The sequence below is a fragment of the Apostichopus japonicus genome, chromosome 5 (genome assembly GCF_037975245.1).
Source record: "Apostichopus japonicus isolate 1M-3 chromosome 5, ASM3797524v1, whole genome shotgun sequence".
NCBI lineage: Eukaryota > Metazoa > Echinodermata > Holothuroidea > Aspidochirotida > Stichopodidae > Apostichopus > Apostichopus japonicus.
In genome coordinates this window covers 6,420,989-6,444,328 of record NC_092565.1, presented here as the reverse complement: position 1 = coordinate 6,444,328, position 23,340 = coordinate 6,420,989, and the positions used below count along the sequence as shown (strand labels likewise).

The 23,340-nt window shown below is 39.1% G+C and overlaps 3 protein-coding genes across 3 annotated transcripts in view; 1 reads left to right on the top strand and 2 right to left on the bottom strand.

Moving 5' to 3' along the window:
* Window positions 1-1,131: 1,131 nt before the first annotated feature.
* Window positions 1,132-11,550, bottom strand: LOC139967426 (uncharacterized). Its single transcript, XM_071971193.1, has 8 exons — window positions 11,224-11,550; window positions 9,741-9,806; window positions 8,800-8,868; window positions 8,066-8,398; window positions 5,683-5,897; window positions 4,913-5,209; window positions 3,608-3,878; window positions 1,132-3,073 (listed from the first exon to the last, which is right to left on the bottom strand). Exons 1-8 carry the CDS (start codon window positions 11,291-11,293, stop codon window positions 2,751-2,753), a joined length of 1,644 nt encoding a protein of 547 aa, XP_071827294.1. The 5' UTR covers window positions 11,294-11,550; the 3' UTR covers window positions 1,132-2,750.
* A 1,378-nt stretch (window positions 11,551-12,928) lies between these two features.
* LOC139967419 (tudor domain-containing 6-like) overlaps window positions 12,929-23,340 on the top strand; it is a 50,887-nt gene continuing 40,475 nt past the window's right edge. Inside the window, exon 1 of the mRNA XM_071971177.1 lies at window positions 12,929-13,227. The gene's annotated coding sequence lies outside the window, so the exon portion shown is untranslated. The remainder of the gene's footprint in view (window positions 13,228-23,340) is intronic.
* Window positions 13,222-23,278, bottom strand: LOC139967420 (uncharacterized). The gene is made up of 2 exons (XM_071971181.1): window positions 17,799-23,278; window positions 13,222-17,369 (listed from the first exon to the last, which is right to left on the bottom strand). The coding sequence occupies exon 1, from the start codon at window positions 23,262-23,264 to the stop codon at window positions 18,162-18,164; it is 5,103 nt and encodes a 1,700-aa protein (XP_071827282.1). The 5' UTR covers window positions 23,265-23,278; the 3' UTR covers window positions 13,222-17,369; window positions 17,799-18,161.

Sequence of the window (23,340 nt, the reverse complement as noted above, 5' to 3'; positions counted from 1 at the left end):
GGTGCGCTCTATTATTTTGGCGCTGTCCTAATTCAATATTAATGGAGTTCTGGGCCAAACGTAAAAATGTTTACATGTCATAACTCCGCAACATTAATTCGGATTGCAGCCCAACTTGTTGGTTAGAAATAGCTGGTACATGTGGGGCTAAATATTTTAGATCCATTTGGGGCGAATGGACCCACATTTTATTTCCACCTCAAATACACTTTGGGACACAATGTGGGGCCCAATATTCTGGGACCGTTTGGGCCCACAATTTTGGGATTATTTTTTGGGGTCAATTATATTTTTGAGCCAGTTTGTTTGGGCCAAATTTTGGGACCATTTAGGCACAACATTTATCGGGCCCAAGTTGGGGGGAGTGGCCAAAATGTTAACATTTCAATCACTCCACAACCTTAAATATGAATTTTATCCAAACTTGGAATACATTTGTTGGTTAATAGCTGGTACATGATGCGGGGCTAAATATATTTTTTGTTTTTTTGTTTTTTTAATTTTCTTTAATATATACTCCTTCGAAATTGACCCTTTATTATATTTACAGTAATGCCAAGATAAAGACAGCATAGAGAACGGTGGGAAGGGGGTAGCTAGACTCCTGGTTTAGTGGGCCCTTTCCAGGGGTGCCTTTCTAGGGGGGCAGGCATACATATTTCCAGAACTAGTTGTTTCTGACAATTTGTTTCTTTTGGGGGCGGAGGGTGGGGATTGGTTGGGGCTATGCCACTGGTCAATCCACAATCTTCACCATTACAGCCTAAACACCTTGCTCAAGAACTTCTCGCCGATCCGAAACTACTGTGGAGAGTACCTTCAAGTGGAACCCCTCGAGATGTTGATGATTTTCTTTTGTTCAAGAAAACGATCTGTTGTTAGTCTTTCTTCAGTATTCTATTCTCTTAGCATGTGATATCTTAGGAGAAGGTATTATTCATTTATCGTTCCTGGTGTATATTCAGTTTCTATGCTAAGCTTTGAAATAAAGGCAAGTTACATGGATGATCCAATTTTCGTGGGAACAGAAGTTTATTATGTACGTTTACGTCATACATGTAATATATAGATTCGTTATTTTTATTTGACATGCATCTATACCCCCGCCCCCACCCCCACTCCCACCCCCCTCCTACACAAACATACACACACACTGCCAAAGAAACAAGAAACTTCACAAGAAAACAACACGATACACGCAACACAAAACACAAGTTAAAACTAAGCCAAAGCGAACCATCAGATAATGCTATAATTTGGTGGTGGTGTATTTTCTATATAGACATACTGTGTAGGATGGATTGCCGATGTAGTCCCATGCCATAAGTTTATTAGGTGACTTGCAGCGATTATTAACATGGTAATTATCTTATTTTCAAAACAATCACGTGAACCCTTCATACCATTTGAATTAGTAATTATAATTGGGATTTTAAGCCAAATACGGCGGTGGATTGATAGGAGGAAGAAGTTGAGGGGGGGGGGGGGTGGGGGTTACACGAGACTCGGAAGATATCTTATTTCTCTGGTTTTCTCTAATAATAATAATATATATATATATATATATATATATATAAATGAAAATCGTAATGAGTTGGAAAATCAAGAACAGTGAAAAAACTTTCAGCCTCCACCGGGATTCGAACCACGGGCCTCCCGCTCTGTACGCGGACACCCTAACCACTAGGCTATGGACGCTGATTGTATGTCCAGAGGTTCGAAACCGGTAAGGTAGATCGTAATTCCACTGTATATATATATATATATATATATATATATATATATATATATATATATATATATCTCCAGACAGGATCCTGCATGGCCAGGTCAAGAAACTATTTCGTACTTCGTTAAACGTAAAGCATGTGTTCACATATAGTCGACAATTTTACCAATTCTACCTAATATTACTGAAAAGAAACCTAAAGTTAAATAGGAAGTTATCAAAGTAGAGGATTCTCAACTCGTCCCTCAACAGTTACTTCTTTTTCTATTATTATGGTGCTAGCCGTGCACCTTAATTTTAAAATCTTTTAACTTTTCATATTTTGACTTCATTTATTCTTTATAAGTTATAATTATATAAGATGTGCTAAAATTTTAGTGTCGGAAAACAACCTTTTTTTTTCTTCTTCAAAATCCGCGCTATAAGATGCTATATAAGGATATGATACTTTTATATGTTGATCCATATTCGGCGGAATTCTCACCGCATATACTTTACAATACTAAAAAACATAAACCCCACAGATAGCGATAAATAGGATCGTTTGTCATTTTCTATACTTCTTCGGTGATCAATTTCTATCAAACCAATGTCTCTAGATCTGCATTTTGTTTTAAATGGAAATCAACGAATCAATTAAGACTGATGCAAAAAAGGTGCGATTTAAATGAAATTATTTCTAGTGTAAACGGCTGCCAAATAAATAAAAAAACACAAGAGCTAGCTGACGACAACATCACTAATACAATATATAGCCTATATATACTGAATATTCAGTGGCGATTATTCAAGTTTTATAAAGTTCTATATCACTATTTTCGAACAAAACAAATGGTCAAGTAAATGTTTCGCTATAAAGGTTTCGATTTTGAATGATTTTCCATTTAGCAGTGCATAACTGCCATTCGTTTTCGGTATAGGTTTAGTTATCACAATTCAATAGAACAAATTGGCGTTTTCTTTAGCCCTATAGTACTTCAGCCACCATGTTCACCGATATGATCATTTGAATCAATTCATCCTAACCGTCATTAAGTTCACTGGGTGCTCGAATTTTCATCTCAACGAATTTAATGTCACAGTATTCACCAAAGTCAGAGAAGATGCTCTCTCCGTCGCCTCCATCGTACACACCATTGAGGTTTTCACTAGTACAAGTGGAGTAACAGTTGTTGTCGTAGTGGAACGTGTCGCAATAGGTGACATTCCAACATACGGAGCAACTATAATCGAAGTGCCACCAGCCACTTCTGTGGAGCTCTGCACAGTTTAAATGACCACATGCATCATTGTCACGGTCAAAGGTGCTGAACTGATAACCTAGGTTGGAATACAGAGCATTACCTGTGAATCGGGGGAAACAAATTAAGTGGCTTAATTCGTGACCGTTGAAAACAATATTAATTATTATTATCTGCTATATACGTTTCACACTTTCCTTCAAGAAAACAACTTATTAATATATTAATTTCATCTCCAACGAGTGGATTTTATATACACAGGCAACACACACACGCACACGCACGCACGCATATCAGCTCTAAACATGAGTCCTCAACGACTCCGTTTTTCCATGAATGGGTTTTATATATTAAAAATCGTATTAAATCGTACACTCTATGAAATGTGTGACTGACACCTATAGATTGCATCACCTTATCATCTCTACGTATAGGGGAAGTAGGTCGGTAATTCGGAACATAATGACATCAGAAAAACTCATGCGAGCACTAATGAGTGTGACATTGAAAATATAGATATTCCGTGACGGCGCCACCATTATAAGCATCGTGTTTCTTTGTTGACATTCAGTGGATATCAATTTAACGTATCAATATGAAAAGAGGATACAGACGTTATTAGAAATAGGCAACTAACCTACAGTTCCTTTACCACTGCTCCGGCTGCCCAGTTTGTTTAATGTGTAGTTATTGTTCTCGGAGTCTATTCGAAACCCGCTAAACTCAGCATATAAGCTCGTTCCATTTGAAGTAGTTATGTCAACCCGTAGTATGTAATTTAGTTCATTTGTCAGGGTATACAGTTTCTCATTCCCAAGCCAGAAGTTGTTGTTGTTACCAAACCCTTCTTTGTACGAAGTCCAGTCTTGAGCAAAATTAATATTGCCATTAGTACGACGTTGGATAACCTGGAAAGAGTACCAAAAATAAAAACAGAAAGGAGATTACTGAACATATACTTATATCTATACGTGCAAGGATGATACGAATGTGCGAATGCTAGGTGTGATGTATTTGCAACTTTATTTGGTTTTACTTCTTTTTTCGAAGTTTTAGAGACTCTTTTGTCAGGTGATATATATGATAGGTAAAAAACAAGTACAAAACAATTGAAGGAGAATTTTGAACATTTGCTATACAACGCACGAATGTGCATCGGTCTGCTAGAGGTCTTATGCAGATCTCAGTGCTATTGGAGTGATGTTTTTACAGCAGTTTTGGTGTTACTGCTTTTATTTTGTCTTGTCAGGTGCTACATATGATAGGTATGTTAAATAATTCCAGGAATTGTATATCTATCAAATTACAGGTAATGTATATACGTCTCAAGATGCGTTGTATCAACAGGTCTATACCAAAGTTACATAGCCATAGGCTAAATTTGACAATATAAAAGAAGGATTAAGTAGGCCTACATATTGGACTCGCGACACATGACTTAGACACGTTGCTTAGCGACAATGCTTAATTGTATTCAATTGGGATTCGCGCGCATTTAGTTTAAATTAGGCCTACCTTTGTGCGTATACTGTTGACATTTTTTGCAAGTGTATAACACAAATATATCTATTGTGTGACCATTTACCACGAGGAAGACTTCTCAGGTTGAAACAGTATGGGGTATTGCTTTAATATATTTAAGAATGAACTTGCTACATGAACTGGAAATCATTCAAAGTTTTGATTTTTTGTTCATTAATTTGATCCTTTCGAAATGTCTCGTGCCTCTCAAGTTATAGGAGCTTGTGAGCGTTACACCATATAACATTGCTTCTTATGCTATATGTTGTTGCATATTGAACCTGGTCCCGTACAATATAGTAAGAACAACATAACATCTTCTATAGTCCTTGCGATCCGCATACAGAGAACGGAAATTTGTGTTACTTTACAGTATGTTATAAATAATCCACAGAAACATGCATAGCTTAAAATGACCTACGGTCCATGCTCCGTCGTTATCTATTTTGCAGTGAACATTGAATGGTGATCCCTCCCAAGTGAACGGTAGAATGGTATAGACGCCATCTAGTTTATAACCACGATCGTAAATTTCCTGACAGCTTGAGTGTATACAATAATATGAAATGTAACTATCGTTACAAGAACACTGTCGTACTCCGTTAATGATACGACACACAGCATTAATACCGCAGCTGAAGTCATCATCACATAACAAGCGGCTATTGTTACATGAGCAATTTCGCGAGCATTCGTCGATGACAAAAGTCTCTCCATTCTGTAAAAGATACAAATATAAACATGACATTATCATTAAAAACAAAACTTGTATTTATTACCTCTTTGATCGGAAATATAGTTTCAAATAAAAATAAAAATGACCCCCCCCCCACTTTTTCTTATTTTTATTCTTTGCTGGGAAACAGTCAGATGATAATCACCTAGAAGAGCGGGCCGTACTTTTAGGCCCACGACCCACCATCTTGCCCCCTCTATCATGCCCCTCCCCCCCCCCCCCAAGTGATCTCAGAATCAATGCTCAGAATACAGGTAAGCGAGCTTGCCGGGCTAAGGACTTGAAGACGTAAAAGGTTTTAAAAAAAAGGAACTCAATCGACATCCTTTGACAAGCTCCGAAAACTAGATTTTAACCGACGTCTGGAAAAAAAGGCCCTTAACCCACCGAAATTGAACCGCGACCCACTTTTTGGACCTCTCCCCAAAGTTTGCGTTTATATACTAAAACTTAACTGGAATAACCAAGTTGACCTCTGGAACATAACAACCGCATTGACTCTCATGGATACAGTCACTCCCGTTCAATAAGTATCCATCAGTTTGACAGATGCATCCCTCACTACCCAAGCAGGTAACGTTACATGCAGACTCTCCCTTCGGATCTTGACACGTGGCTTGACAAGTACAGTTCCCGTAAATCATGTTCGGAGGACACTCGAACATTGAACCTGCACATTGGCAAAAAAGACACAACACATATCAGTGCAGTTATAGCAACGAAAAGAAAAAGAAAAAGAAAAACTAGTTTTTCTTTGGCATTTATCATCTAGTAACTAATTGAAAAAGTTGATTGTGATTACAATTAAACCGTGTAGTATACGAAATATTAAATAAAAATAAAAAAGAAGAAGATTGAAGATGAAATAATTGTCTTCGCATGTATATAGGAGAACCCAACCAAGGTTCCAAATTGAGCCTCGATCTTTAATATTCTCTATTACTTTCAAACACGCCAACATGGATGAGTTTATATATAGCTCTCATTCATCGGTGAAGCGAAAACCGTTTAAAGACCAACTATGGAGACTTTTCGATGAACATAAAATCCCACCATTTTTCATGTATGTAATCCTTAACTGACTCCAATTACATTGCTGTAATTAACTTTACCAATTTCGGACGTTAAATAAGTGAAAAATGGGACGAAAAGTCAGCTTCTATTTCAGACATTCCTGAAACATTCCTAAGACATCAGGTGACCATGTGACGTCAACGCTTGTATACCTCACCCACAACTCTACTTTTAGTGTGTAAAGTCGTATACTTGAGCTGCCAAAAACATCAACGATATTACTCCTTTTTCCTCAAAATGTCACAATTCTGTGTTGTTGGAGGTTGCAGTTATACCTCATTCAACAAAATCATCAGCTTTTTTTAGATTTCCGAGTAAAAGAACCGACGTAAAACGCCGCAGACTTTGGATCAATTTTTTGAGATCCACGCGGAAAGATTTTTCAGCACCCTGAGTATCTCATGCCCATGAGTCCACATGCATGACCCTGCTTCTGTGTATGCTGCAAATGTCTCATTCTGTGAAAATTATATACTGTCGATAGCTGTGTCGGACCATGCTCGGACATAGCTAATGTGAAATTGACCGTAAACACGCCCTGGACGTCCTTACATGTAACATTATATCACGCAATTGACAGTAATATATTTACTGTAAGAGATGACCGTGCCAAGGGTATAGCATTGTTAGTACATGCACGGTAGTTAGTTACAACTCTCGCCGGCTTTGGCTCACAGCATGTGTAAATAGCCATGTTAGGATTTATCTATTTCATTTGTTGTATTCCAGTATCGTGAGTTCGTGATACATGTGTAATATTGTCCGTTCTGTTTATTCCGACATCTGCATGGTCCAAGGAGTTGAATAAAAACGGTAGTATGTAGCGATCGGACGTTTTATTTCGTTAGTGACTGTCTTGTGATTGTGGGATGTTAGTACTGGTCAAGGCCTGTTTCAACTAGACCTAACTCTATGGAATTACACAGACTCGTGGTAGTTTTTCGCCCAGGATTGAACAAGAAACGTGGATTAGGATATTCACTGCTAAATTTGTTTATTGACAGGATACTTTTTCTGTGTTTGTATACTTTTGGATATTAAAACGAGTAAGTACTATGTAAGTATATTGTACCGTACGGACCTATTGACGCTACGCTATGTAAAAGATGCCTCCATTTGAGTGGAAATTTTGCTAATAAAATAAGCAATTTAACTAAAATTTCTGCTTATAATTGTCTTAAAACTTGTTGTTAACCTTCATGTGTTCTTGTTTTAAGCTAATAGCTTTTCAAACGCTCGAAATTGGAAGTCAAAAACAGTACAATTGTTCGCTATCTGTGTACAAACTGTGCCTATATCAGCGTTTGATTTTCGCGGTATACAAACTTTGACGTCACACGGTGACTAGAGGCTCCTTTGGGTCAATCTCTGTTTTCAGACATTCCAGAGGTTCATGTCACGTGACTACCCAAAATGTCCATTTTCGTGGTCGTTTTTGATGGGTAATAGTAGGTTTTGGAAGATTTTTTTTTACACATATTGATTATGGGTATGTTAACTCCTAAATTAATGGAAAATCTCAACAACAAAAATTGCCTCCATATTTGGTCTTTAATCATAAGACAAAAAAAAATCCATTTACTTATAAAGTATTGAAGTGAAAATAGATTATATATGAATACGTGATTGTTTTTTCCAAGTTCAAAACAAAAGTTGGTCAGATGAGTAAGTATGCTAACCGGAATGTTGTAAAGGTATACAAAAAAAAACTGTCGAAACTATGAAAGCAATACAGGGAAAATTTGAAATACATATAGGACTTACTGAATAGTGTGCTTTGTAGTTCAGTAGTGATTCCAGTACTTAGTTCAGTAGTGATTCCAGTACTTAGTTCAGTAGTGATTCCAGTACTTAGTTCAGTAGTGATTCCAGTACTTAGTTCAGTAGTGATTCCAGTACTTAGTTCAGTAGGGATTCCAGTAGTTAGTTCAGTAGGGATTCCAGTAGTTAGTTCAGTAGTGATTCCAGTACTTAGTTCAGTAGTGATTCCAGTACTTAGTTCAGTAGTGATTCCAGTACTTAGTTCAGTAGGGATTCCAGTACTTAGTTCAGTAGTGATTCCAGTACTTAGTTCAGTTGTTTCTTGGGTTGTCTTAACTACATTCAAATAAAAAGAAAAGGGGGAAAATGATGTTTATGGCAAAACCTTTTGTATATACACAAGGGAAATCTGAGGTAAGAAACAATGAAACCTTTAGAACGGAGCTGGCAGAAATTTTGTTGAATTTGGCCCTCTTCATTAGGTAGATAGTGACATGTTACCGTGACGACTATGCAGGGACGGCTTTTTGTTAAGAAGCATTATAGGTGGAAATTTGAAGATGATTTCGTGCTTTGCACTAAAAAGGAAAAAGAGAAAAATGATTTTTATGGAACATTTTCTGTTTGATAAATACATAAGGTGAACCTGAGGTGGAAAGCAATTAAACCTTTAGAATGAAACTATCGGTATAGGTAAATATAAAGGACGGGAAATATGAAATACATTTCAGACTTACTGGATTTAGTGCTTTGCGGTTCGGTAGTGGGTCTAGTACTTGGTTCCGTTGTTTCATGGGTTGGCTTAACTATACATTCAAGTGATGAAAGAAAAGAAGAAAAGAAATGGTGTAGATAAAAATGTTCTGTTTGACATGCACAAAAGGCAAACCTGGGAAACAAGGAAACGGTGAGGAAAAAAATAACATTTAAAACGGGCGGTATATTTGTTGAATTTAGCCCTCTTCGTTGGGTCACTCACATTACCCGTGGCGACCATATGGGAGCATTTTAATTATAGGCCTATTTCATTCATTTATTAATTTGGTCACGACCATGTAGACAGAAAAACCTCGTTTGCTAAAACAAGGACTTAAAAGAACAAGCAGCAACATTTATTGAATCACATTGGCATCAGGCTCGGATCCAGGGGAACCCAGGGGAACCCAGGGGAACCCAGGGGAACCCAGGGGAACCCAGGGGAACCCAGGGAACCCAGGGGAATGTATAGTGTGTACACCCTCACACCCAGGGGAATGTATAGTGTGTACACCCTCACCCCCTTTCGATCTCACAGCACAAAAGTTGAAATGTAGTTATTATCAAGCAAAACTAACATAAATGGTTCGTGGATTAACTACTCAGCTGAAATAATGAAAACTGCAATCAAGTATATATTCATAATCAATCGTGCCTCTTTAACAATGAAATGATTGCTCTGTTTTTTTTCTATTTGTTTTTTGTCTGTTTCTCTCCTTGAACAATGAAATGATTGTTTTATTATTATTATTTTTTCTCTTCTTTAACAATGAAATTATTGTTTTATTATTCTTTCTATCGTTTCTCTTCTTGATGAAATTTTACCCAAGAAACAATTCGCAACAAAACAGTCATACAGAGATTTTTTTGGGGGGTGGGGGTGGGGTGGGGGATACACTAAATATGTCAGCTTGTTACTTACTTTCGTCTGTCAGAGGAATACAATGATCTCCCTTACACGGAAACTTCGAAGCAAAATCACACAATCCTGTATACGAATAAGTATTAAGAAGGCAAGTTATCAGAAAAATAAAGCAAATTGAAAACCGATAATATAATGGAAGGTAATGATAACCTCGGAGAATGTCAAACATTGAAAATTGCATCGGTCCACTTTGAAAACTGAATTTTGTCATGGTGCCCTGCCATTTCAAAGGATATTCAAGGCAATTTCTAACTTGTCATAAAACTTGCACTGCCCTCTTCCCGCCCCCCCCCCTATCAATCCTTACTCCGTATTGATTCCGCATTGCTTGCGAAACTTCAGTCTTTTAAGCATAAGATGTCGTAAGTATACCTCTTTTACACTTTGTTGTAAAAAATGATTGTTATGGTAACAAATTGTTGTTATGTAAACTCTTAAACTCAAACCATCATAATATATGATTAAACGTTATCCCTTCAAATGACATAGTAATGGTATATTTTAGGAACTTAAATAAGTAGGGTATACATCTATCGGAAGCCAACTGAGGTAAGTATTGCAAAGAATGCATTGCCTGCCACCAGGCTCAAACCTTAAATCGAGCCCTATTAATTAGTTTGCTCGAATACCTCGAAGAAAAGTGACGAACGATGAAATATATATTTTGGTTGAAACATTACTGATATTCAACCAACATTTGATGACCTTCCTTTATTATGATCTAGTTAAGCTTTAAGTGCTTTCTTAGAAACCTGCTAGAAGCCTATACACTTAAGTAAAGTTCGATCTTCTGTAACAAGATCTTAACTCATGCTGCATGATGCAGTCCGAGTGCGGAATTTTCTTTAAAATCTTGAACTGCCAATGGTATAGAAACAAGATTTGATATAATATTAATATAGGCATATCTCTATTGTAACCAGCTATGGGTAGTAGTACACACTACGGGGATAAATCCATTCCAAATACAAACTTGAAATTAGAGAAGGTGTGTCAAATGCAGATAAGCTCATCGGCAAAACAATGTCTTCATTGCATCCATATGATGGAGAGGGGTAGAGTGGGGTGGGGAAAATGGGGGTGGGGAGGGGTTATGTATAGTATTTCAAGGTAATAAATAGTGACGTATATATGTTTGCTTGAAAGTTGCGAATGAAAGTTCATTTCTTTACAACGATGCAAATAGAATGTTGTAAAAGTGAGCAATCCGTTGTAAATTAAATAAACCGGGGACAGTATATATACATTAAAAAACAGAAATGTACATACACTATCAAGAAACGTATTGTAAACCCTTTTAACCCAGACCTGACCACACCATTGGATGCATTCACACAGGTTTAGGACATTTTTTTATTCATCTATTTTGGAATGGTATAAGTAAACTAAAATCCGTCATTGTTTCTTTTTATTATTAAAGATAATATTTATGTATAAATATATATATTTATTAATATTTGAATATAAAGAAAAAACTTACTTCCGGCTTCCACCGTACCGATGATGATCACTTTCAAAAGGAAAAGTTGATACAACATCTTTCTCTTCATTTTTCTTACGTTTCGCCGTTCTACGTTTCACTGAAGTTTGCCGCTGAGATTTAATCTGTAACTGGTTGGATTTAGCTGCGATGCTTTGAATAGAGCGTTTAAATCTCAACATAGGCCTATAAGGGCATGAATCAAGTAACAAGTGACTGAAAATGAATATGCAACATATTAGAGAACCAATTATAAAGCTACACGGCGATCAGATCGTCTATTTCATTGGAGAACAGTTTTGCCGTGACGTGGAGCTGTGTTGCTGTAGAAGCGATCATCATTATGAGAGACTTCGGATGAAGACGTAAATTGAACAGTGGCGGCACCATATAAAGAGGTGGAGGAGGGCGGTGGGCGCGTAGGCGTAACTAATTGAAACACACCAGTATAAAATGCACAAAGTGTTACAAAACAAAATGTCATATATATATATATATATATATATATATATATATATATATATATATATATATATATATGAATATATATATATATATATATATATATATATATATATATATATATATATATATATATATATATATATATATATATATATACAGGGACGTACATTCACCGTTTCACAAGAGTGATGTCGACTATGTGACTAGCTGAGCAACATATCCAGGGGGGGGGGTGGGTGGGGGATGGGTGGGGATTCTAGAGGCGAATCCCCAGGAAACTCAAGGGTTTTTACATATTCCTTGTTCTCTCGTAGCGAGTTGAAAACAGAAAATACATGTCTTGAGAAGAAGTTCAATTTCTATAGAATTTATTTCAAAGCCCTGGGACTGGGGTTTCCAGAGGGAAGCCCTCGAAAGTTGTTGGCTTTTGAGATATTTCTCGTTCTCTCGTCGCAACTTCTTTGAAAAGCACAAAACAATGTCAGGGAGTAAGAATACAATTTCTGTGGAAGGTATTCCAAGCCCGTGAGCTACAGTGCTTTCAGACAATTCTCTTGTAGCTATGCTAACTTTAGAACAGTAATACATTCTAGAGCTTCCAATTTCAGTGTGTAGGGGGGTGGGGGGGGGGCTACTACCGACCTCAAATGACATTTGAACTTCATCAAACTTCTCCAAGGATAGTACTCATTCCGGAGGCACATGCTATCTAACTATGTGATTCACTATATTATATACCGGTACAGATGTTGTGTCAGCCTAGCTACAAGGTTTCATATGTTCGAATGACCTTTCACCTCGACCAATAACGAAAGTAGCAAAGAACTTATTATGGGGAATCTATGATACCAAGTTTGAAGTTCATGTAAGGTTCGGCACACTTGATTAGTTATTAGGAAAATATTCCTGAAGATAATTGTGCTTGAAACTTTATTTGATTATTATTTACTATATAGATAGATATTAAAAGCTGAAAAGAAAAGATTTTGCTTCCAAAACATAATCTAGCATTTTGTGTAGATTTTCATCTTGAAATTTTTGAAGGGTCTGCCTGATTTGGTTGTTCCTATTGTGATTACCAAGAAATACTGTACTAGATGATTTTTGACGATCATTATCATTTCTTCGTCGATGGAATACATGCCTAGTCAACCATGCATGCACAGAGCGCATGTTAGCTTAATAAGCCTAAGCAGAATCTGTACTAAAAGATTAAACATAATAAACAACGTCTTCGTGTTCTATTTGCATATATATGTGTGACAGGCACAGAATGTTAGATTGTAAATACCGCCCTCTATTAGTACCAAGTTGAATGTGCTGATGGGATTTGGGGAACTTCAACCTCGGGTAAAAGCTAAATCTCATTGTATTCTTACAACAACACATGTGCTAAACAAATCGTAAAACATTTATCTTTTAACTATTTTGCCGTATCCTGCTCTTCTAAGGGGTACATTTTAATGAAGATGATCACCTGGTAACAAGCTGTGTATTCAGAACGACTTGATCATCTAGTTTTAAGGAGTTTGAAGAGGGGTAAGCTTATTTATCATTGCCATGCTTTTATGCAGGGATTCCTTGTACAGCAGTATTTACATGTATTGCAAAGTTAGGCTCATTATATATGTACCTGTAGTCATTTACTTTCATTTTCATGCTTGTTTGACGGTATCTTGGCTATTGCAAGTAGAATAGCTACAGTATTTGATACAGCTTTGGTTCAAGTTTTCATTATAATTATTAGTGATGTAGTTAAGGTGGATTACAAGACAATCAAGTTGTTAACGTATATAATTAAGGGAGTGAGAGCAAAACTCATCATGAGACCTCTCATAGAACCTTAAGCTTGGAGCAAAGCCGTGTGGGGGGTTCCTTATGAGAGAGTTGTTATTAACCTACAGGCAGATAGGCATTATTATTTCTCCTTGAGTCGGTAATGCTAGTCTTTATTAGATAATTTGCCCATTCAATGGTGTATAAGTGATAGGTTACTCTGGAGGTGGCATGCCTCGTAGCCCTATTTGGGTCCCTCAAGAGTTGTCGTCAGGTCACTAGAGTGCGTGCGGTATAATCTTAGTTGTCGGGTGCTTAGTGTGTATACCTAGTTGGCCGTGATTAAACCTTAGATTACTCTGGGTTCATAGTCGATTCATAAGCTTCATATTGAGTTCACGGGTATGACATACATGTAGGTAATGACAGTAGGAGCTTTCTACTAGGACCTTTGACTCCATTGTAATTAACGTATGATACTCCGTCCCTTTTTGCATTTCATATTCTTTTTTATTCCTTTAACATAAGCTATTTTTCTATTTTTGCTTATGGTCGTGTTTCATCTTTTCATTTCTTAATAGGAGTTTGTTCGGTGAACAAAGTCAAGTTCCACAATAAAGATCACAGCACCACAGATGGCGTCTTAGACTATTCTTTGTACTCCACCTGTTACATATGTATACTCTGTATACAGCCTTCACTTTTCCTGTATTAATTAAAATGTCCATTAAATAGGGGTTTTATCTCTTATATCATGTCGCCTGATCGAGAAAGGAAAAGTACAGTTGTCACCGCCGGTGTAATCAATAAACAGCAAGAGTTTGCGCCTAGCATTTATTTCCATGTATGGCAAGAATACAATACAGGCAAACGTTTTCATTGAAATGTTTCATATTGTTCATATGAATAGTATATAAGACAATACTGCAAGTAACACAGAAATGACACAAAAAGAGACAAAATAAGTGCTAAATAACGTTTAAATGTTCAAAAATCGTTGTGGTTTAATAAACGAAACGAAATGAAAAGAATATCGAGTCGACTTTATTACTTTTTCACTTTTATTAATACGAAACCGTATTTTGATATTAAACGAAATAAGTATATAACCATTAAACATGGAATATGATTGTAAAACTCGGATATATAGAATTGTTCACAATCGTCGGTACAGCAAAAGAGATTGTGCAAATTAAATATTAAAGGGATATTCCGATTGCTAGAGATGATTGCTACATAAGTTTGCGGTGAAAAAGAAATCCTCAAAGCATTTTGTTTGGTATACATATAGGCTATAAGTATATTTTTATTTATTTTGTGAATGCATCTGGCAACAGTAAAGTGAATGATATCATTACGGCAATTGAGCTGAAAATGTGTTAGCTTTGCCTTATCATATTTAACTTACATGCATGTGAAAAAGTTGCTGAAAGTTTAAAAATTGAGAGCGTTGACAGCTAATCAAATATTCAGACTGTAGGCCTGTCAGGTCTATGAATAGATCAAAAAGGTAATTATAATAGAAAAGTTAAGGTCTCGGAGAACATTTGCCATCACATGATATCACTACAGAGCACATATTGTGATACAGACCTAAACTCAATCAACATTGATGCTATGAATCCAGTCGACTTCCTTTAATTAATGCGAAACCGTATTCTGAGATTTGAAGAAGTGAGGTTTATTACCGTCGAAAAAATCGATATGATGGTTAAAGTTAAATTGGAGACATGAGATTAATTTCAATCTTATATAATCTTATATATATATATATATATATATATATTAAAGAGAATCCACGTTTCATCCAAAATAAAAATATCATTAGAGAAAATTAGAGAAGTAAGATATGCCTCAACATCAGGGTTCTGCCGCTGCCGGTCGGGCCCGACCAGCACGCTGAATTACCGACCGCCACAATCTACCTGAGTGACTTTTCCGACCGGCACTTATTTTCGATAGGAACTCCAAAAAACAGCTCCATAGCCGGAGGGTCGAACGTACAGTAACACTGCAGTAATAAACGCTGTTCAAAGGTTCACTGCATGATATCGCGCAGTTGATCGGAGTTATTCACTAGTTTACTGTTTATTTGTACATGAAATTACACTCAGATTTTGTATTCACTATTCGATACATGAGAAGCAGCGTTAGTCGCTCAGTGTGTATATCATAACTGTCGTAAGTAACTGTCCCATCTAAAATTATCGTCTCAGCCTGAATGATTTATTTAATAGGCACCACCGGCTGGTCTGTACTCTGGTGCTCCAGATATGTGTCCTAACTTTTTTCATTAATTATGAAAAATTCCAGACATAAGATCTCATTTCAAAGCTGTCTACATGTGGCTCAGAATACTCGGGAAGGGCCGTTTCCGGCCATTTGGGGGGGTTTCCAAAACCCACAATTTTCTTGTACGCTCCGCGCCAACCGATGGTGGCGCTCCGCTTAGATAGTCCTGCCGGCACTCAATCCACCTGGGCAGAACCCTGCTCAACATTAACCGCCAAGTATTGCTTACGAAAGTTCCAGGGGACCGAAAACTCCAATATGTTTTCTAAAACACTGTTACACCTTATTTGTCAATTATGAGTCATATCTTATTTCTCTGGTTTCCTCTCATAAAATTTAGTGATATATATATATATATATATATATATATATATATATATATCGGAAAGGTGATGGCGCAAACTTCCGCCTACAGAGACTTAATTGTCAAAAGTTTTGGAGATATTTTGGAGATTTTTTTTTCCAGATGTAATTATATAAGCCATCGTTAATTTGATTAATGTTTGTGTGAATGACGTATTTATTGCTGTTCGCCGGATAAATACAGTTTCAAAATGACCGGTGACTGCATGGAGTAGGGATTAAAACTGTTCCGGATTGCGATGCGGTCCCCCATGTCACCGTAGAAATGCAGTCTCTTGCGATTCTCTTGATGAACAACCCCCCCCCCCTCACTCACCTTCCCCTTCATCATCACATGCCGTTGTTTATTAATTGGGTATTGTGTTGGCCTAAATGGTTTGCCCCATACAATTCACTTTCGCAACATCGCATTAATAACAAAAATAATAATAATAACAATAATAATAATAATAATAATAATAATTGGACATTTATAATGCGCCGGTATCCGTCAAAAAAAAAAGACGCTCATGGCGCAGTGACACAAACAGTGCGACAGCTAAACAAAAAACAGTAAACATATATTGTACAAGACAAAAATGCAAGCAAAAATGGGCAACAATGAACACTAATTAACTTGTTTTCATCAGATGAGTCTTGAGAGAGAGCGTTTATAAGAAGCAAATGATGGAAAGTGTTTTACATGTTCTGGAAGGCTGCTCCACAGAGAAGGGGCAGCAGCAGCGAAAGCTCTTGCGCCCGATTGATTTGAGCGATTTTTACACAGAAGTAATTTATTGTGTGATCTCATGAAACTGCGATGTGCGCGTGATATTGTTGCAGAAGTTCTGACAAGTAGAATGGCGAAGTTCTAACAAAACAACGATATGTGAAAATCAATATTTTAAAATTAATTCGGTCTTTGATCGGGAGCCAGTGTAATTCTCTCAGTATATGTGTGACATATTCCCTTGGCTTGAAACGGGTGAAAATTCGTGCAGCAATGTTCTGTAGACGTTCAAGACGGTTTGATTTGCATTTCTGGTAGACCGTAATGGAGAGAATTTCCCATTTCAAGGCGTGATGTGACGTAACTGGCATGCACTAGTTGGTGTGCAGCATTCTGTGTAAGGTATTTCTTAGTAGACCAATATTGCGAAGATGAAATGCAGCATTTCGAGAATGTGATTGTAGAATTGGGAAAAAACTTGAAGCACGCCACCAACAGAATCTAGGTCTCGCTCATAACTTTATTCATGTTAACCGATTCACTGCAAACGAGAACAAATTAAACCAAAATAAAATAATAAAATATACAAGAAAAAGATACATTAAGACATACAGAAATACTGTCACAAACGGCCTTCCTAAGATAGATGGACGATACCATAACAGACTAGAAACACACACGATATAGTGACTAAAATACAAGTAAAGCGATGTACACTCACGTAAGGTAAAATACAACAAAAGAAATTAACTAGAGTAAGGACAAGAGCTTATGAACGCTCCGGGAGGGGTTATGATCTTGCACACATATATACAAGCTAGGTAACGCACAAAACCTAGGCCTACGACAACAATAGTGCAATGTAACTTATCCTAAATGGTTAACAGTGCAACCGTAAACACAACTTAAATTACTTATTTATCTTAACTACACAAATGTCAAATCATATCTACTACACCGTAATTCTTACCGAAGTTTTGTGGCCTTTAAAAATAATCCCTCAACTACAGATAAAATGCATAAGAACCAAAAAAGAACTTTAAAAGGTAAGCTTTAACAACACGCTTAAGGCGTTAGTGTCGCCATGTTGTTTCTTAAAGAAAAACGTACAAAACCCGTCGAGCGCCCTCCCCTATACCTTGAATCTACCCTGCAACATTCCGGCCCTTTAATTGTAACATCAATTACACAAACTAGTAGTTCCACTTAAACGCGGAAGCATAAGAACATAAAATTAAAGAAAATAACCAAACCCAAATAAGAGTCGATTTGAATTACAAACATAACAGTGTCCTTTAGCCGCCACCCAAAACATAATATAACGGACAGGATCCTAAGAGAACTGGTGGGAAAAGGGGTAGTTACTCTTCCCTTCACATTCTAGCAACAAACATAGCTTATGGATTGGTCTTTCCAGTGTTGAGTGTTGTGTTTTGATGCAACAGGATCTGACGTGGCCCTTACTGTCAACTTTGGTCTCCAGCACACGTCCCAACAACCAGCTGTTCCTTGGCAGAGATTCGTCAACGACAGAAACGACGTCCCCTTTCTGGATGTTTCTTTTGGGCGAGAACCATTTTTGCCTCTTCTGCAGTAGTGGAAGATATTCCTTGCGCCATCTTGCCCAAAATAAGTCTGCAAGATATTGGACTTGGCGCCATCGCCTGCGGACGTAGACATCCTTTCTGTCAAATACACCTGGCGGCATCAACGCACAGCTCCTCATGGTCAACAGCATATTTGGCGTCAACGGCTTAATGTCCTCCGGGTGGGTGGAAACAGTAGTTAGGGGTCTCTCATTGACTACGTTTTCAATCTCGCACATTAATGTAGCAAGACCTTCGTCATCAAGTCGCATGGTCTGTTCCTTTAAGATGCCGTTCATAACTTTCCTAACAACTCTTATCATAGCTTCCCAAATGCCACCAAAGTGGGAGGCGGCAGGAGGGTTAAACTCCCATGTGATACCTCGCTGGGCCAGCCAGTCAGGGATGTCGCTTTTGTTCCAAGCCTTCAATGCTTCTCTCAAAGTTCTCTCCGTACCAACAAAATTGGTACCATTATCGCTTCGAATGCTACTTATTGATCCTCTCCTGCAGAGAAATCTTCTCAGCGCATTCAAGCAGCTGTCACTGTCAGCCGAGTGCAGGATCTCAAGGTGTATGGCCCTTGTGGCTAGACAAGTGAGTATGAGTCCATATCTTTTGACTATACTCCTTCCTCTTTTGATCTCAAACGGACCAAACATGTCAATACCGGTATGATCAAATGGCGGCCTGTCACTTGTTACCCTTTCAATTGGTAGAGCAGCCATCTTTTGTTCACCTCTTTTGGCTTGGTACTTTCTGCATATGGTGCACTTGCCAACTATACTTCGGATGATAGTTCCGGCACCGACTACCCAATACTTCTTCCACAGTCTCACGAGGATGGCAGACTTGCCCATGTGACCCAATGACTTGTGCGTTTCCAGAACTATAAGACGGGCAACTGGTGAACTCTTAGGTATGACTATCTGATGCTTGGTTTCTTCAGGTAAATCAGCCCTTCTCAATCTACCTCCAACGACAATTAGACCACCTCGCAACATGGGGTCTAGTGTTCGCAATGGACTTTTCCTCATCACTGAGTTGATTTCTTTCTCCGAACCACTGGTTAGGGCTTTCAACTCTGCCTCAAAGTGCCTGTTTTGCTCATGGGAAAGAATGAGCGTTTCTGCAGCCTTCAAATTATCTACAGTCAAGTGGCAGCAAACAGATTCAGACCGGCATCTCGCTCGCACCTTCTTCGTAAATTTGATGACTGTGCCCACTACTCTTTTGAGCTTGGAGTAACTCGAACACCTATCAATCAAGTCGTCAACAAAGCAGGCATGGTTTCTTTCGACGACCACATTACACACTCTCTTTAACTCAGGGTCGTCGTCTATCGATGCAATATGGTCTTGTGGGGTGTACCATTCCTCACTTGACCGATACAGGAAATCTGGTCCATTTGTCCATCTCTTATTACTGAGGAAATCATCAATGCGTTGGCCCCGGGATGCTTCATCGGCTGGATTGTCATGAGTGTTGACGTAATGCCACTGGTTGATATTTGTGAGATCCAAGATCACCGACACTCTATTGGCGACAAATGCTTTGAATCTGCGAGTGTCGTTGCTAATGTACTTTAGTACAGTCTGACTATCAGACCAGTAGAACACTTCTTTCACGTCCAGCTCAAACAAGATCATACTGGTAAGACGTGCAGCCATAGTAGCAGCTGTCAACTCGAGGCGAGGAATCGATGTGTACTTCAAGGGGGCGACTCTGCTCCTAGCAAATATTAGTGAAACCTGTAGATTGCCCTCTTTGTCCTTTTGGCGAAGGTAGGCACACATACCATAACCCGTATCACTGGCATCAGAGAAGACATGCAGCTGTCTGTCAACAACCTCAGCAAACAAATCAGACTTCACACATCTTTGGACACCCCATTCCTTCAGTCGCTCCAACTCGCACAACCAACGCTGCCAAATCTGCAGGGAAGCATCATCGATGGGTTCATCCCATCCCAAACCCTTGCGACATATATCTTGCAGTAGCATCTTTACTGGCAACACAAAGGGAGCTACAAATCCGAGAGGGTCAAAGAGAGAACATACAACAGACAACAGGCCTCTCCTTGTGTGATCCCTTTTCACAGGTGTTACTTCAAACTTTAGCATATCAGTCTGCGGTGACCACTGTACACCAAGGGCACGGCTGATTGGAATGCCCTGCTGGTTGAGATCTAATGACTTCAACTCTGGAGCTCGATCGTCGCTGGGGATAGAGGCTAGTACCTCCTTACTATTCGACATCCATTTCGTGAGTCTGAACCCGCCTTGAACACACAGATCAGTCAGGCCCTTTGCTAATGCCATGGCCTTGGAACTGTCTGAAGCTGTTGCCAGACAGTCGTCTACGTAAAATGAATCCCGGATAGCCTTCCGTACATCAGGACTATATTTGTGTCCATGGTCTTCTCCTGTCCTCTGAAGAGCCCTGTTGGCAATGGCCGATGATGATATGGCTCCAAAGAGGTGACGGGTCATCCTGTAAATCTTTAATTCTTCTTCTTCATTGCTCCTCCACAGAAATCTGAGGGCATCACGATCCTCAGGTGGTACAACAACTTGAAGGAACATTCCTTCGATATCGGCCATGACCGCAACTTTCTCTTCCCTATACCTGAGAAGAACACCCACCAGGCTGTTTGTGATGTCCGGCCCTTGTAGAAGTAGGTCGTTCAGGGAGACGCCGGCTTGTTTGGCTGCACAATCGAAGACCACCCTTACTTTGCCTGGTTTCTTGTTACTGATAACGGGATGGTGGGGAAGATACCACTCCCTACCCTCGTACGAGGTCTCACTAACTTGTTCCATGTAGCCACGATCGTACATCTTGTTCATGAACTCTACATACTTAATTTTCAGCTCTGGGTCTCGTCGAAACCGTCTTTCTAGCATTTCGAACCTCTTCCTAGCTTGTCCTTTGTTATTGGGTAGGATCGAATTTGGATCCACCCATGGCAAGGGAATGACATAACGCCCTCCTACCAACTCGATACCATCCTCGATAATCTTGACAAATTTCTTGTCTGCTACTGACATCCCAAGTCTCTCTGTTCCTTGGCTCTCAGGGAAGTCTACCTTTGTGGCTTGTTGGACCAATTGGGTCAATTGATAATGGTCCTCGACTGCTCTCGCCTCTACTCTGTTTACGGTGTGAGTATTCAAGGACGAACCTGGTCTCACAATGCTCCACGGGATCCAACCCAGTAGAGAACGTTGGGCAAAGGGTGAGCCATGCGGCCCTGTAATCATCTCAAGTGGTGTATACGCATCGGCAACGGCGTTCCCTATCATCAAGCCGATATCTGCATTAATCTGTCTCAGTGAGACCTTGCCCCTGAGATGGTCCCAGGCATCAACATCCGTTTGCGTCGGTATGTGTTCTCTAGTCACAGGGAGGCATTCCTTGGTGTAGACATTGGGCAGCTTGATGTCTCTGCCCCCATCCAAGTTACTGATCGCCAAGTTAGAAACTATGCTGGTTTCAAGAGTATATGGCGCAGCCATAGTTTCAATTGGTATCCTTGCTCTTCGTCCTCCAACACCTAACTGTTGTCTTAGTTGATCTGTGCAAAAGGATATGCTCGAACCCGGATCTAAGAATGCATATGTCTGCAGAGCCTGGCCGTTCTTTAAGGACTTAACAACCACTGGGATTATAGCCATCGTGCACAACCCATCATTAGTTCCACACGCCGACGCAACTTCTTTGGACTGACTTACTTCTCTCGTTACACCTGGCAGATCATCTCTGTGAAGCTCTGTAGGGTGTCGTTTCTGACACTTAGTGCATTTCAGGCGATTCTTACAAAACTTGGATCTATGACCCGACTTAAGGCATCCAAAACAAAGTCCCCATTTTTGAACCCACTTAACTCTATGGTCAAGCGTCGCCTGCTGGAATTGCTCGCAGACCACAGATTCATGATCTCCCTGGCATAGGTCGCAAGAGATAGGCTTTGGCTGTATTGTGGCACAGGATTTCTTGTTGGATGATCTCTGATACTGGTATGAGACAGTTTCATTAGCATGGCAATCAAACGTTGGGATGTTGGCCTCTTCTGCCCTTTCAGCAATAAACTTGGCAAACACCTCAAAAGAAGGGAAATGGCCTTCGTTGTTGTTGTACTTCATAATAACTGTCCGCCATTTGCTTTCGATGTACAAGGGTAGCTTAGCAATTATCTTGTAGTTTTCCTGGGGGTAGTCTAGGATCCCCAAGTCATGAATTGACCCTTTAGCTGCACATATTTCATCAAGGAAATTCGATAACCTCTTCAAACCAGCAGAATCTCGCCCGTTGATTTTAGGCCAATTTTCCAGCTTTCCTAGAAATGCACGGCTGATCACAGCATCCCCTCCATACCAATAATGCAATTTCTTACGTGCCTTGTCATATGCAACACTATCTTGCATAAGCAGGTAGCCACTTATCATGGTGAGTGGTTCCCCCTCAAGGTGTTGACTAAGTAGGTTCAGCTTCTCAGCAGCGGTGTTCGCTCGTGATGCAATGAGGTTGTCGAATGTACTGATCCACATTGGATATTTCAAAGGGTCACCTTTGAACTGCTCCACTCTTATGGGAGGCAGTCGAAATGAGTTGACTAACTCTCTCAGCGTGTATTGGTGTTCTTCTTTAACCACCGAAGTTGGACGGGGCATTGTATCGAGGAATCTTGTGACACCGTCATTGGGTCCATCTTCAGGAATCTCATCTAGAACGAACGAGGTTGACCCTTTGTCTTCTTCCTCATCCGATTCGTCTTCCCCACTTTCATCAACCACTTCCAGTAGTACCTTAGTCTTCTCCATCTCTTTCTGGAGCTTCAATCTTTCCATCTTCTTTCCTTAAACTCCAGCTCAATCTTCTGCATTGCTAGTTGTCGTTCCAACTCGAGCTTCTCGCTTTTCTTTG

What these genes read in the sequence shown, in the direction of transcription:
- LOC139967426 (XM_071971193.1), bottom strand. Translation starts at nt 11,293, where the DNA reads ATGAAGAGAAAGATGTTGTATCAACTTTTCCTTTTGAAAGTGATCATC. An exon ending in ACCGCAAAGCACTAAATCCA is followed by an intron (nt 8,399 to 8,799) that starts GTAAGTCTGAAA and finishes ATTTGAATGTAG; the next exon opens with TTAAGACAACCCAAGAAACA. An exon ending in CAGTGGTAAAGGAACTGTAG is followed by an intron (nt 3,074 to 3,607) that starts GTTAGTTGCCTA and finishes CCCGATTCACAG; the next exon opens with GTAATGCTCTGTATTCCAAC.
- LOC139967420 (XM_071971181.1), bottom strand. Translation starts at nt 23,264, where the DNA reads ATGGAAAGATTGAAGCTCCAGAAAGAGATGGAGAAGACTAAGGTACTA.